This window comes from Lethenteron reissneri, chromosome 17 (genome assembly GCF_015708825.2).
Source record: "Lethenteron reissneri isolate LAM-NWPU_2019-01 chromosome 17, ASM1570882v1, whole genome shotgun sequence".
In the NCBI taxonomy this organism is placed as follows: domain Eukaryota; kingdom Metazoa; phylum Chordata; class Hyperoartia; order Petromyzontiformes; family Petromyzontidae; genus Lethenteron; species Lethenteron reissneri.
In genome coordinates this window covers 8,491,675-8,506,737 of record NC_083795.1, presented here as the reverse complement: position 1 = coordinate 8,506,737, position 15,063 = coordinate 8,491,675, and the positions used below count along the sequence as shown (strand labels likewise).

Sequence of the window (15,063 nt, the reverse complement as noted above, 5' to 3'; positions counted from 1 at the left end):
GGCGCGTGCGCGGCGGGAGAGAGAGAGAGGGGCAGCAGCGTAAGCGGGCTGGGAAATGTGAAGCGTTCCGCCAGCCCGTTCTCTCCTCGGCGTCCGTCTCTTGCGCGTCTCACTTCGCTCTCGACCGCCCAACCACCGTCTGTTGCGTCTGCGATCGCCCTCCCTCGAGGTACGAGGAGCGTCTCGTGCAACGCGTGCTCGTTTCGTCGGCGACGCGCATCGACTGTTTGTACGCAGCTGCGGTGTAGGCCCGCCTGAAGCCACGTCCTTGCCTGGATTCCCCGCCGCGCGAGGTCGCACTGGGCCCCGCGGGACGGTGTGGACGGGTTGAGGGTCGGGGAGGGGGTAGTCTCTTCGAGGTGAGCGGGTAGTAATCGTCGGATTTCAGTGTAAATCGGTTGAATGTTGATGTTTTTGTTTGTGCCGTCACTGAGTGTGTCTCAAGAGTCGTCGGGGAAGGCAAATTAATATAATAATGATGTCATGTATTCAGGAAATCGTACGGTGTTCCCAAGACTTTGAGGAGGATCTTGCTCTGTGGTGTTTGACTAATTGCTTTTTGATTGGTGTTTTGCGTGTGGTGCATACGAGGGCAAACAATTCAAATCAATCTAATGTAATCATGACATCTCCATGATGTGTCAAGACATTAATGATGTTCTATCACTCCGATCATTTTCCCTTCCACTTATTGGTGTCTCCAAAAGCGCTGCAGCAGATTTGCGCTGAGACCACGTACTGTACACTAAAAGTGCGCAAACCACATCGTGGAAGGTTGTGGTTTAGGGGTAGTGTAGTGTTGGGGTCAGTGAAAGGGCTTTTTACTATCGCGGGTAAGTTGGTTCGGGGTAGGGTTACCATTCGGTAGGTGAGTGCGTTCCGCCCCTAAACTATTTCCATTACAGCTCCGCATTGCAACGTAAGGCATTTGCAATTTTTGGCCGCGTGCTTCTGATGTTTATAGCGCCACCAACGTCTTGGGGTGTATGTTTGTCGCGCTGCCTTTGCGTTACAGGGGAGAGCTGGGTGCAGTGCTTCGTAATTGTGTTGGTCTATTTCACAAGACTATACACGAATACACGTTCGCTGCTGGTTTCATTTTAATGAGGTGAACTGTTGAAACGTTAACGACTCGCACAACAGCAGTGCAAATGCCAGGGATTCCTCATAGTTAGCCGTCGGATCCTGTCTCGACCACTGCTTTAATTGTACAATGGCCCTTGTATGTGTGCGGGTATTACGTGCCAGCGCTGACTCTGCGTGTTACATTCCTGGCATCCGTGGGATGTGGAGAAACTGTGACAATGCTTAACACGGCAAGCTTGAAATTTGTAATGCAGCTGGTAGTGAATTGGAAATTATTGCATTGTATTTTAAACTAAATTGAAACTTTGATTTAACATTTCATTTTCGATTTAAAGCTTTCGTGACTGCAGGGATTCATCTTCTTGGTTCTTTCGGTAAAGTCACGTATTTATTACTTCCCTTCTACGTGACTTTACCGAAAGAACCAAGAAGATTAACATTTAATGTTTACCTTTGTGCGAAGTTATGCGAGTACAGTAGTTTCCATCTCGTGACTGCTGCCAAGTCTGGTTGCAGGGATTTTTTTCTTTGAACAGCAGCCAACAAATATGAAATCCTAAATGTTTAAGTGGTCGGCCTCTGGAGATTGGCGATGGGATGATGTATGAGTTATTGTGCTGATCGCTCTGACGTGTTTTAGTGTTCTCTGTTGGTGCCAATGATCCATTCTAATTGGTTATAAGGGATGTTTCACTTCTCACATTGAAAGCTTTGTATTGATGATGAAAGCAGTCTTTGGGTTTGCTGTCTCCATGTCACAATTGATCTATTGCTGTTAAGTGCATGTGCTTTGATATTCCCAGAGGTTGAATTTTACTTGTAAAGCTAACAATCCAGCGTATGTGTTTCAGTGTACTTGCTATATTTCACACATATGCAGACATTGGTTTGAGTGCTGGTACTTAACTGATTAACAGTAAAAAGGTATTGCATTACAGAAGAGAGACATGCTGCAAAAATCCTTGATTGTTTTACGTTCTTTCCTCACTCCTAGGTCTATTAGATTTTGAAGAACATCAGTCTGGATTTTCTTGTGATCAATGGATACCATAGCCAACTTCAATGATCTCACTTAACACAGAATTGTGGACCGCATAGTTTTATACATGTAAACGTACAACTCCGAAGTATACGGAACTGTTCGATACTTGTGATCACCCGTAATCGTTTGAAAAACATCTATTAGGTCTCCAAAATTTAGCACCTAGCAAGGACCCTACATAAGCACCAAAATGAGTGCCAGCAACAGCTCTTTGAAGAAAGAACCCAAAAAGGACTCGGGTGGTGGCCAAGGGCAGGTGGCGTTTGTTGTAGACAATACTATCAAACGTCCCAACTCGCAAATCCCACGGAAGAAGTCTTCCAACATGGAAGTGGTGAAGGAACTTAACAAGTGCAAGGAGCAGAATGCGACCCGACTGGACTTGGCAAAGCGTTCCATCGCAAGTTTGCCTCCAAACATAAAGGTATCCGAAGTGTGTTAAGAAAATCTAACATTTTAAATCACACCTGCTCGTTGTGCAAAATGTGATAATCTTGTTATACATCCTAGCACAAATATAGTTTTTTAGTTCAAGTTAATTTTCTGTTGAGAAAGTTGTGTTGGTGATTTGTTGGATATCACATTGCAGCTCAATATGTTTGGGAGAGAGTAGCTATGTTTGTGCAGAGCACGGACTTTACAATGAATGTGTGGCGCATGCACATAGAACTTATGGTTCATGCAGCTGTTTGGACAGTGTGGTCAGCTGTTAGCCTCTTGGACATATTACAGCAGTCGAGGGATACTAAATCTTAATTTAAATGTGCAGAGCTTGTAAAAAATTGGATGAGTCGTATTTTTTATATACAGTGCCCAACATTATTATAGGAGCAAATAAATACGTTGTATTCGTTTTGGCTTTCACTACTTTTGTTTTTAAAATATTCACCAGCTAACTGATGATGTGTTGTTTTTCAGGAGCTGACACAGCTGACAGAGCTGTACCTTTATGGAAACCGTCTTCCTTGCCTACCGACAGAGATTGGCTGTTTGGTGAACCTGGTGACTCTTGCGCTCAATGAAAACTCACTGACCGGCCTCCCTGACACGCTGACAGGCCTCACCAGCCTGCGCATGTTGGATTTGCGCCACAACAAACTGAGATCTATTCCACCGGTGGTCTACCGTCTTACTTCGCTCACTGTGCTGTACCTGCGCTTCAATCGCATCACTCAGGTGATAAGACTTGTTGTCGTTTAAACATGCTGGCTGAAATGTAAAGTACGGTAATAATGAATTGGACTTGGAAAGTGCTCTTAATTTATGGATCACAAAGTGATGTATACGTTTTATGTACATTTTTTTGCAAATGTTTACTATTCTAAAGCACATGGACCAATTCAGCTTCATATCACCCACTGAAATATTTACAATAGTTTTGTAATTAATTGCAAAATTCTACGTTTTTCAACAATGAAAGGATTATTTCTGGAGCGTTGAAGCATTTTTGTTACACTGTTTTCACTGCAGGTGGAAAAGGACATTGGAAACTTAAGTAAACTCACCATGCTGAGTGTTCGAGAAAATAAGATCAAGCTGCTCCCAGCTGAGATAGGTAAGGGGTGACCTGAAGTTTTAACAATCAAAGTAACACGATATTTGATTGAATACAAACATGTCAAAAATATATTAATCCTACATTGTCAACACCACCACAGTAACATTGTATTCGTCAAAAATTCTGTATTAAGATTTCAGATTTATTTAAAGTATATATTTTGCCTATTACAATTTAAACATTTACAGAAATTAAGTAATGCAATTACATTAGCGCAATACAGAGGGACTGCAGATGAGTAATGCATTTCTCTTGTCACATTGTTCAAACCAACCCACACATTTGTGTCTGAAAAATGTTTAACTAAAATAGCACAAATGAATTCTTTAAAGTAGGTGTGTGGGTGTATGAAGTAACCTTTAATGTATAACTCTAAACTTTGGACTGTACAGTTTGAGGTTATAAAGTTGAACTGTTCTTTGTTTTTAATGCAGCATGTATACTATATTGCCAGTTGTTAGTATAGTAATTAAGTTTATTCTCTGCAGTTCTATTCGTTAATTGTATTGAGCTGTTAATTTTCAAAAGGCTTTTAAAAATATTGTATTTGAAAAAAAACCTAGAAAAGAGATGGCCCTTTACACCACAACTTAACAGTCCCTATTACTTTTCAGAAAGAGGTATTGTAAGGATAACATAAGCTTACCTTGGCACCTATGTGGCCACAAATGAGATGTGTAACCATGATGTCATGCCTCACTGACTCAAGATAGTTGAATAAGGATGAAGTATACAAACGTCCATGCTATAAACCACTTAAATATATAGGGAGGGAATGTAATTTGCAGGTGAGGCATGAAAGTCATCCAATAGTTTTTAAACAGTCTACTACAGTTTTAAGCATGTGGTAAGATAATAATGTTGGGTGCCTAGAATTATTGGCAAAGTAGTTTTGACTTGCTCAGCAATTCTAGTATTTCTTGTTTTCGATATTTACACCGTAAGCACTAAAACATTTTGCATTCTTTTGTTTTCCAGGAGAGCTGAGGAGTTTATTGACACTAGATGTGGCACACAATCAACTGGAGCACTTGCCAGAGGAGATTGGGAACTGTGTACAAGTCACCAACCTTGACCTTCAACACAATGAGCTCCTTGACCTTCCCGACAGTATAGGTAAGATTTAAATCGGTCACTCAAACTTTAACAGAGTGGCCCTTCACGATAAAATTGTCACATAGAGCACTTCACGTGTAAACATAACATTACATGATTAAAATTTGAGATTCAGTATTCCCTCGTTGTTCGTGATATTGGCTTATGAAAACCTATCCTTTATCTCATCACTTGATCTCATCACTTGATCTCATCACTTGATCTCATCACTTGATCTCATCACTTGATCGCATCACTTGATCTCATCACTTGATCTCATCACTTGATCGCATCACTTGATCGCATCACTTGATCGCATCACTTGATCGCATCACTTGATCGCATCACTTGATCGCATCACTTGATCGCATCACTTGATCGCATTACTTGATCGCATTACTTGATCGCATCACTTTATCTCATCACTTTCTCGCATAACATTCTCTCTCATCACTTTATCTGATCGCTTTCTTTCTCTCTCAATGCAGTCGTGTAGAGTTCCAGATGCGATTCGCGGATGAACAAAATCATGGATAGCAAGTTCTTGAATAACAAAGGGAATACTGTACACAACATAGTATAGAGTATACAAAGTTCAAATATATAAGAGATTATAAAATACATTTATCATAATTTAAAAAAACCGCTACACCTTCCTTATCAGATGGTGTCCATGGTGCACTCCGTTTGAGCACAACATCGATCAGCACGGCGCACCACGAACACCCTACGTGCAGGAACTGGATTGAGCTTCCTGATACTCGGAATACGATTCCACAAACCATGGCTATGCACCCATAAACTTGGACTACGAACCCACAAACCTAAATTGGCAACCCAGTAAACCGAGACCACGAGACCACACACGCAGACTAGAAACCCACAAACCTGGATTTATTAACCCACTCTTGAGCGAGAAAGCTAATTCCATGCACAAACCGATCATCAACGACTGATGTCAAGCCGTCAGACAAATCACCCCACAGGGAATTGTGTTAGACCAAAGAGATTGGTCTTCAAACACAGTTGATTGCAATATAACTCTATCTGTGATCATTTTAAGTTGTTAGTATCCAATTATGCTCTGTTATAGCGGGACAATGGTTGTTTTGCACCTCGCATCAAATATAATTGTGGCTTGCATAAGAAAATTGAGAATGCTGTAGAGCTTTATATGTATTAAGCATGTACTTTGTATTCTTCCACCATCTCTTTATCTGTGAAGGATAGTAAAAACAAAGATAACCATGATAAAGTCCCATGCTTAACCTATTATTGCAACAGTTTTTGTTCATTAAATGTAGGAAGCGAAAGCCAGGGATATAGGTTTGAGAGGCATGTGAAATAGTTTATCTACACATCCTGCCATGACAAAATGTTATCCTTGTTGATTGTCTGACATTTTAACTCAAGTTACTATTTTTGTTTTAAATTTAGCATTGTGGGTTGATCCTTAAGGTACATTTGTAGCTACAAAAATACACTAGCACATCAAGTCAGTACAAACCAGTTTTTTCATGAGAAGTGATGTCGTCACACTAAATAGGTTTCTGTTCAGAATTAATTTTCAACAGTGCAACAATTATAGTGTTGCTCTGATTCTTTGCCAAGTTTCTGAGACCGTTAGTTGCACATTATGGAGGATGGTGTCAGTAAGTTTTGGCAGTTCAGCATTTTGCATTTAAGTTTCGGAGAACTTTTAGACGGCACGGTAGGACCACTGCCAACTTTTTTTTTATACGCACAAAACACTGGTGTTTTTAGCACAGTGTGCTGATTAGTGAAACGGTATTGAAACCAAATACTGTTCTAACCCCCATGGGATGGCACTACACACAATGTTTTCCTGCTGTATGTCTGTAAATCATCAGTGAATATAAAGGTTTCTTTAATTTGGTCGTGTTTTCTTGGGCTGTAAAAATGCAATCCAAACATTTAATGTAGAGAACCACAGAGGAGTCAACTTTGAAAACTGTATCTCATGCCATCATGTATTTTATGCCATAAAGTGATATCTATGCACAATTGCAGCTGTTGTATAAAAATGTATTGCATATTGATAGAATGATAATGATGATACTGTAGCTTTTAAAAAATACTTGGCAAAGTACTTTGGCACAAACAAGTATATTTATAATAATTACAGTTCTTTGCCAATCTACTGCTGGATGAAAGCCTCCCCACTGTGGCAGTCATGGGGATTGTTTGACCATACTTCATGCTTATTCTTGGTTCTTTCGGTAAGGTCACGTAAATAGTAAAAAAAAATCTAAAAATTTAAGTAAAATAAAAATAATATAATAAATGCTGTTTAGTAACAGTTCAGATATCACTTGCCACTGATGTTAGCCATCTCTGGGAATCAAACTTGGTTTGCGGTGTTCATAATGCAGTGTCCTCGTGCTTTTTCCCTCCATATTAAGCATATTTGTATAACATCTAAAATTAAATGGTGCTTATATGCTATTATAAAAGTTTATTATGCTGGGAATACACCACTCAATCGTCTTTCCATGTTATGGCATTCAAGTGTCTTGCATTTCTGAATGGACAGTTTTATTATATTTTGGTTGTATTTTACATCCTATATTTGATGGTAAGGGAAATTAATAAATATAATATTAAATCGGTTTGTTATCCTTGGTTATTTTAGATAAGCCATTAAAGTTGAATGACCAAAAAGTACACATACCTGTATACATTGGGAACACGAGTTACATTTGAAAATGTGTATGCAAATGTGTAAGGTGCAAAACTAATTACAAATGTTCTTGCCTCAACAGGTAACTTGGCAAGCCTGAACAGACTCGGTCTGCGATACAACCGACTCTCTGCAGTGCCCACGACCCTGGCCAACTGCACCGAGTTGGAAGACTTAAACTTGGAAAACAATAACATCTCCACTTTACCAGAGGTGTGTGTGATACCTAAACCCATTACTTACACTTTTTTTTATTCAATATTATATAATCGCCTTCTGGGTGTGGCTGTTTTTGCACTGTAACATAACACTGACATGTGTAATCCACCTCCAGGGTCTTCTTTCAAGCCTGGTGAACCTCAGCAGTTTGACCCTAGCCAGAAACTGCTTCCAGGCCTATCCCGTGGGTGGGCCCTCCCAGTTCACGACGGTCTATTCCCTCAACATGGAGCACAACCACATCGGCAAAATTCCCTTCGGCATCTTCTCCCGTGCAAAAGCCCTCAGTAAACTGAACATGAAGGTAAATACGACGAGGGTGTTGTGGTGAGCCACTTTTCACATTTAAGAGAAAGTATATTCCTGCCAATGGAATTGTGCACCGAAGTTAATTAACTGGCGCTGCCGTGTTGCTTCTTAGGATAATCAGCTGACCTCCTTGCCTCTGGACATTGGCACCTGGAAGAGCATGGTGGAACTGAACTTGGCCACAAATCAGCTCACCAAAATTCCAGATGACATCTCAGAGCTGACATCTCTAGAGGTCGGTGTAATTCGCTGCAATTAAACACGAAACCTTTTGCATGTAATAACGCTCACTGTGCACAAATATAAGATGACACTTTTTCAGGTTGTTAGGTTGTATAAGTCGTTCAAATTTTTAACTTTGCACATTTTTGTTTCAGATACTGGTGCTGTCTAACAACCTTTTGCGGAAACTGCCTCATGGTTTGGGCAATCTGCGAAAGCTGAGGGAATTAGACCTCGAAGAGAACAAGTTGGAGTCTCTGCCGAATGAAATCGCTTACCTCAAAGACTTGCAGGTTCGTGGTGGCTCTCCATGAGACCCTATTTATGTAAAATATCCTCATAGAAAATGTTAAGCTGATCACTAATTGATAATTACCCTGGTTTATTGTTTATGTATTACAATTGTTGGCAGCATTCCATTGCCCACCAATTCTGGCTTTCTGTGGCATTTTATCAAATGTCGCCATGGTCTTCTAGTTGATGATTACATTAATGTTTTGAAGTGTTGAATGTGTTTCCATGGGATAGCTTCCTGTTTTGCCTCTGTTCTAGTAATGAATCCAGGTTTTATCTCTAGCTACATTTTGTGATAATTTCTTTTTACTCAAATGGCTTCAAAAATCTGTTGAAAAAAATTTCACTTTTGCTATTTAATTGGTGTCTGCATTTTGGGGACCCAGACCAAACTGACATGCCCAGGTTTTCAAGCGGGATCATTTGGCTCTGATATACCCAGCAAAACTTGTCATACTTCTTTGGATATTACAACTAGATCCTCCTCTTTTTCACATTTCTGCGGTCGTTGCTTCCACTGGATGTCTTAAGTTGAGGGTCTTCTGAAATATAATTTTTTCCATCTACACTTCTTTTTTTCACCACAACCTGACTTGTTACACTGTAGGTGCATCGTCTACATTAATATCCAACATTGTCTCATGGATCCATTCCTACATTATTGAGGACTTCAATCACTGATTTGTGCTGCAATGTATTCAAATCCGTAATTCACCCAAACAATCTTAAACTGCTGCTGAGCTGGCATTTGGCATTACACTGAACTGAAGCTTTGGAGAAAATAATAACAAAACACTTTGCAACGTATCCACTTGCCAAGCTCCCATTTCGATTACTCGGGTGGATAACTTTGCTGGCGTACCTCGACTGTTATAAATATGCCTTTAGAGTTTGGCTGCTATGCCTTTCCACGTGATATGCTACTTCGTTGAGCTATCATTTCTGGCCAGGTTGCTTTTGAAAAAAATCTGTATAGCTCAGTGGGCCTTACCTGATAACATAAAAACTGGATAGTTTGTTTATACCTTACATGAGTTTATGTAGATATATGGTAAGGCCACTGCTTTGGGGATATGTCCCTGAAAAATGCGACGTTAGGCGAAACAATGTGAATCTAAACCTAGTTTACTATTGACTTAATGATATAAATGTAGCATACGTTCCTGGGGGTTATTTATTTCATCAATTTGCAGAAAACATAGAAGTATAAAAAAATAAATCTAACAAGATACCCACGAAATAGTTTATAACAAGTTTATATAAATAATGAGTCCTCACCAGAGATGGCAGCGGAGATTGCATTCAGTATAGAGTGGCGATGTTGTGAACTGTGGCTTTAGCGGCCACTAGGGGGAGCCGTGGCGTTGTGCGTCGTCACGTGCGCTGTCCCAAACGATTGCGTTCTTTACTTTAAATGTTCAAAACAACGTAATAAATCAAATGCATTTTAAATCGAATTACGTCCCCCAATTCGTTTGGGAACGTTATAGTGAAACGGCTTGTATAGGAGCAGCGTAAGTTGAGGACTTGGTGTACTGCATCGTATTTGTTCTGGAAAATCAGTTGGTATTCCAGAAGTCCAAAATGTGCTGGTAATTATATCGTTCCCTTTGCGGTGCCTACCAGGCTAGAACAAAAAAACCTACAATGTCTTGTGTGATACAGTCCTATACTATAGTTTTGCATTTATACAATGGCTGCTTTCTGCTGCATATATTTACTCTGGAACAGAAATTAGTTCTGACAAACAACCAGCTGACTTCTCTGCCAAGAGGAATCGGTCACCTCTGCAGCCTAACACACCTCATGGTTGGGGAAAACCAGCTCACCCATGTCCCAGAAGAAATAGGTAAGTCCATTTTTTATCATGGCAATATGTTAATAAAGCATCAGCATTGAAAATGTAAGCGTATTTACCCATAACTCATGTGTTGCCAAGAACAAACCTACACACGTGGAAGTGCAGTGCTAACACTGATGGAAACTAATGCACAGCTCGGTAAGCTTGATTGTAATGCAGTACAAGCTGGATATAACCAATACATTCTTACATTACACTGGTGGGGGGAAGGCAAAGGGCAACTTCAGATATAAGCACACTTTGGATATAAGCACAGCTAGAATTGCTCCCAAGGGGTGTGCTTATATCTAGCTTCTACTGCACTGGTAATAATGCCCTATATTTATCCAGGAAAGGCTGACCTGAGCCAATAAATTCAAGAGGGCCTTGGATTGTGATGTGTGACAAATCCATTCGGGAAAAAAAAATTATGTGCTTGATATAAACCCAGAAAACCTCACCAAATCTCGGGCTATTTTTCAGGCGGTTACAAAACGAGTGGTTGGCTCAGTTGTGTATTTATCTGGCTTTCTCTGGCTTGCAGGAACGCTGGAGAACCTGGAGGAGCTGTACCTGAATGACAACCCCAACCTGCACAACTTACCCTTTGAGTTGGCCCTTTGTTCAAAGCTGCTCATAATGAGTATTGAGAACTGCCCTCTGAGTCAGCTGCCTGGCCCCATTGTGAGCAGTGGACCTTCCTTCATAATACAATATCTGAAGATGCAGGGCCCTTACCGTGCTATGGTCTGAGTTTATCCCAGCAAGACTGCAGTGATTCTAGAACGATTTACAGGGGACTAAAATATGCAAGTATAAGATCCGCTGTGATAAAAAATTATAACCCGTTTACTTGTTTTTGGATGTGGCCTGACAATTATATGCAGCTTACTTTTAAGACATGAATTTACATCAATCTATAATACTGCTTTTTATTACACTACTATGTTTTATGAGTCATCTTAAGGTATATACAGTAATTTAATATCCGAAGTCAGTTGCTAAAATAAGTCAGTAACGTTTTGCACGTGTAAATGCATAACTTGACGGCAAGTGCTTCCAGATGCACCACAATATCAGCATCTTGACTGATTTTCAACCTCTCATTTATCAGTTCTTGCTTGACCTGTGAATTTCCGTAATTTTCTCCATATTTCTGGCCTTCTGGTTAGAGGTTGTCAAATTATTGGTGTATTTTGTTTCTATTATAATTACAACTACATTTTTTCTAAATTGTTTCTGCTCTTGGCCATACTGTCTTGTTAAAACACAGTAATAGCTATTGATCATTTACACGGTTTTCACTTGAGCACTTCATATCAGTTATCTTTTGAAAAACTATCATTTTGGCAGTACTGTACTAAATGCATCAAAGGTTCTAGAATTGTTTGCACCAGTGTAAATATGTGACATATCTTCTGCGTCTACTGTAATAAATGCATGACTGTTTAATCTGAAGTAGTATATAAATATTTTTTATGTAGCTTATAGTTTGCTAGACTAATAATAGGCATTATGGTAATGTAGAGGCGGAGTGGTTAGTACTGTATTTTGCTTTTAAATTCAAACTGCTAACTGTGGGGTGTCTGTAACATAGCGTGTACGTATTTCACTGGCAGATATTGGCTAAATGGAGCTGAAACCGAAACTTTGTATTCATGATTTAAACCACAGTAGCACCAATGGGCCGTTGTGCAAGTTTAAATTTTAGCATAAAGAAATACAATAACGCATTATAGGTGCTGGTGTTTGCGATACAGCATGTTTGTGTAATTCCTGCCCCAGTTACACTTGGATAAGGTTTTTCTGCATCGTTATTACGTATTTGGTTGTATGGTTTTTGATCTTGTTGAGGGTTTTTAGGAATTTAAATCTGTAATCATTTGACAGCTCAAAAAAGTGTAAATCTGTACAGTACATTATTACATTTGGTTCTGCTTGTTTTGTGTTGATCTGTTTGTTGGTTAGGTCTAAACACCTACTTTTTCATTTAGACATTGTGGTGTTCATTTGCCTTTTGTAAACAATTTTCCAAAGATTTATTTTCTGCCTCTTCTAGCTAATTCTTATATTGGCCTTCTGTTGCAAAAAAACAAACATATATACTGTATGTACACAGGAGCAACTTTTTTGCATTTTTCATTATACCATTGGAGTTTTACAAATTGAATACCCTTAATTTTAATTATGAAGGTGTTCTACTGTATGTACTGTATGCATGTAATATAGGGTTTTCAAAATAATCAAATGCAGTTAATTTAAACGTGTTCAGAATTTGAGACAAGCGTTCATTCTTAAAATGCCAAAATGTTGTGGTATGGCATGTTTTGCAGTGGCACCAAAGGTTTTACATTGCAATTTGGATCATGTAGTATTGGAAATAATTGGGACTTTTTAAACATTGTAATCACTAAGTAGATAATGCAGCTGCTTGTCTTCGCCATGAGGTTTGTGCTTCGTAAATGTATGCCATTTGTAAAAAAAATGTTTAACGGATTTTTCTTGAATTACAAATGACCTGCTACAAGTGGTGATGCCATAAAAGCTTAAGCATCTGAACAAATTGCTAAGCACACTTAGTAAAAACAAGTTTTGTGCATTTTGTAATTTTCAGTCGTACAAGTAACATTAAAAAATGTAAAACTTCGTGTTTTTATATTTTATTGTATTTAAGTGAACCTGACTGCCACTTCAGTCGGTGCAGCAGAACTCCAATACTTTGCGGTGATGTGGGGTGGGACCTCACCTGTAAATGCGGCACTGAAAATTCCCATCAATGATACATCGCAGATTTTAGCCACACAGCTACATTAATCCACAACAAAATATGAATATCAGGATAAACCACTCCAATAATCAGTGAAAATAACGGCGGATGAGTTGCCATTTTTCCCCAAAAACCAAATGCGGTAGTCTTGTTTGCCATATGGGTCTAAATTGTAGAATTTAGCATTGGTAAATATTCAATCGTAAAAAAATACACTCCAGTACCCAGAAGATAATAGCAAAGCTGGTCTGTGCAACTCAACCATTTTTAAATCATTTATATTAAGTTCGCTTGCTTGCATGCGTGCTTGCTTGCTTACGACCGTGCAAACCTTTCGGTCGTTTTTTAACCCACTTCCCGTGATCCAATCGAGCTGACATTTTGCACACAGACTCGTGCGAGACAATTAATGTTCGTGAAAATTTTTTTCCAAAATTTTACACTGTTTAGGGAAAACATTAAATATTTAATTACCAATTGCTTAATACTGGCAGACAATCATCTGACCCATAGGTGGCAGCCATCTCAAGCCAGAGGACGAGAGGACTCTAGCTGCCACGCCTATAAAGGATTTATAGTGAAAAACTTTGTTTTTACAGGTTATACTTATTTCCTCTCCATTTGTCTCTACATGTTTCTCGAGATATCAGACACGTGTTTGAAACACTTCAAACACACTTGGTTGTTTCACCGCACCTCTGATTAGCGTTGGATACATACGGTGTGAAAGAAGTCCAAGAATAAACACGCGTTTGTCGCAGGCACCACGATGGGAATTTTGTTGTGTGGCGAGCACATTTTTGGAGGAATTGGCTGTATATCATCCAAGGACTTGTAGTTTCTAGGAATTTTTATCCATTCCAAGAAGAGATGCAAATATCCGAGTAAAATGAGGATTGTTGCCTTTTCAAATTCCTCATCCTAGTTTACAAATCTCTCTATGGTCTGGCCTCAACGTATCTCGCTTCTTTCCTTTCGTTCTGCACTCCTCACCCCCTCTGTGTTCACAATCCGAGCTGCCTGGTCCCCCCCCCCTCCTGCCCAATCACGAGTCCGTTCTCTTCTCACCCCCTTACACTGGAACAAGCTGTCCCGACACAATCCGATTCACTGTCCATATTTCGTTCTTCTCTTAACTCACTTATTTTACTGGTAGGAACCTCCTGGTTCCACCAGCCCACGGGATTATGGGAGGGGCGGGGCTGGGTGGAGAGGGTAGGGAGGGGGCAGGGAGGGGTGGGGGCTGGGTGGGGAGGGGTGGGGGCTGGGTGGGGAGGGGTGGGGGCTGGGTGGGGAGGGGTGGGGGCTGGGTGGGGAGGGGTGGGGGCTGGGTGGGGAGGGGTGGGGCTGGGTGGGGAGGGGTGGGGGCTGGGTGGGGAGGGGTGGGGGCTGGGTGGGGAGGGGTGGGGGCTGGGTGGGGAGGGGTGGGGGTGGGGGGGGTGGGGAGGGGTGGGGGGGGTGGGGGGGGTGGGGGCTGGGGGGGGGGGTGGGGCTGGGTGGGGAGGGGTGGGGTGGGGGGGGTGGGTGGGAGGGGTGGGGGCGGGTGGGGGTGGGTGGGGCTGGTGGGGGGGGGTGGGGCGGGTGGGGGGGGGCTGGGTGGGGTGGGGTGTCACGGGTGGGTGGGGTGGTCACCGGTGGGGGGCTGGACCGGGTGGGGTGGGGCTGGTTCACCCGTGGTGTGCCCTTATACAACTCAACGTTTAACCTACTCACGCCGGCTTGTGCCCGCCCTCACAGTCGGCCATATTTGCGGAATACACCACGCCGCCGTTGACCCTGGCCATTGACCGAGCAACCCAACGTTCCTACCAGCTCCCTCCGCAGGAATGTGTTCCCTCGCTTACCCAAACTCCCCATCATTAACACCGTCATTCCTCTTCTCAACTTCCCTCGCCATTCATTACACTCGCTCATCATTGATCACTCATCG

The 15,063-nt window shown here is 41.2% G+C and overlaps 1 protein-coding gene across 1 annotated transcript; it reads left to right on the top strand.

The window, feature by feature from the left end:
• On the top strand, positions 1–13,012 carry SHOC2 (SHOC2 leucine rich repeat scaffold protein). Its single transcript, XM_061553031.1, has 11 exons — positions 1–169; positions 2,081–2,552; positions 3,047–3,304; positions 3,599–3,683; positions 4,665–4,802; positions 7,565–7,695; positions 7,817–8,005; positions 8,123–8,245; positions 8,388–8,525; positions 10,258–10,375; positions 10,911–13,012. Exons 2-11 carry the CDS (start codon positions 2,319–2,321, stop codon positions 11,117–11,119), a joined length of 1,623 nt encoding a protein of 540 aa, XP_061409015.1. The 5' UTR covers positions 1–169; positions 2,081–2,318; the 3' UTR covers positions 11,120–13,012.
• The last annotated feature ends 2,051 nt before the right edge of the window (positions 13,013–15,063 follow it).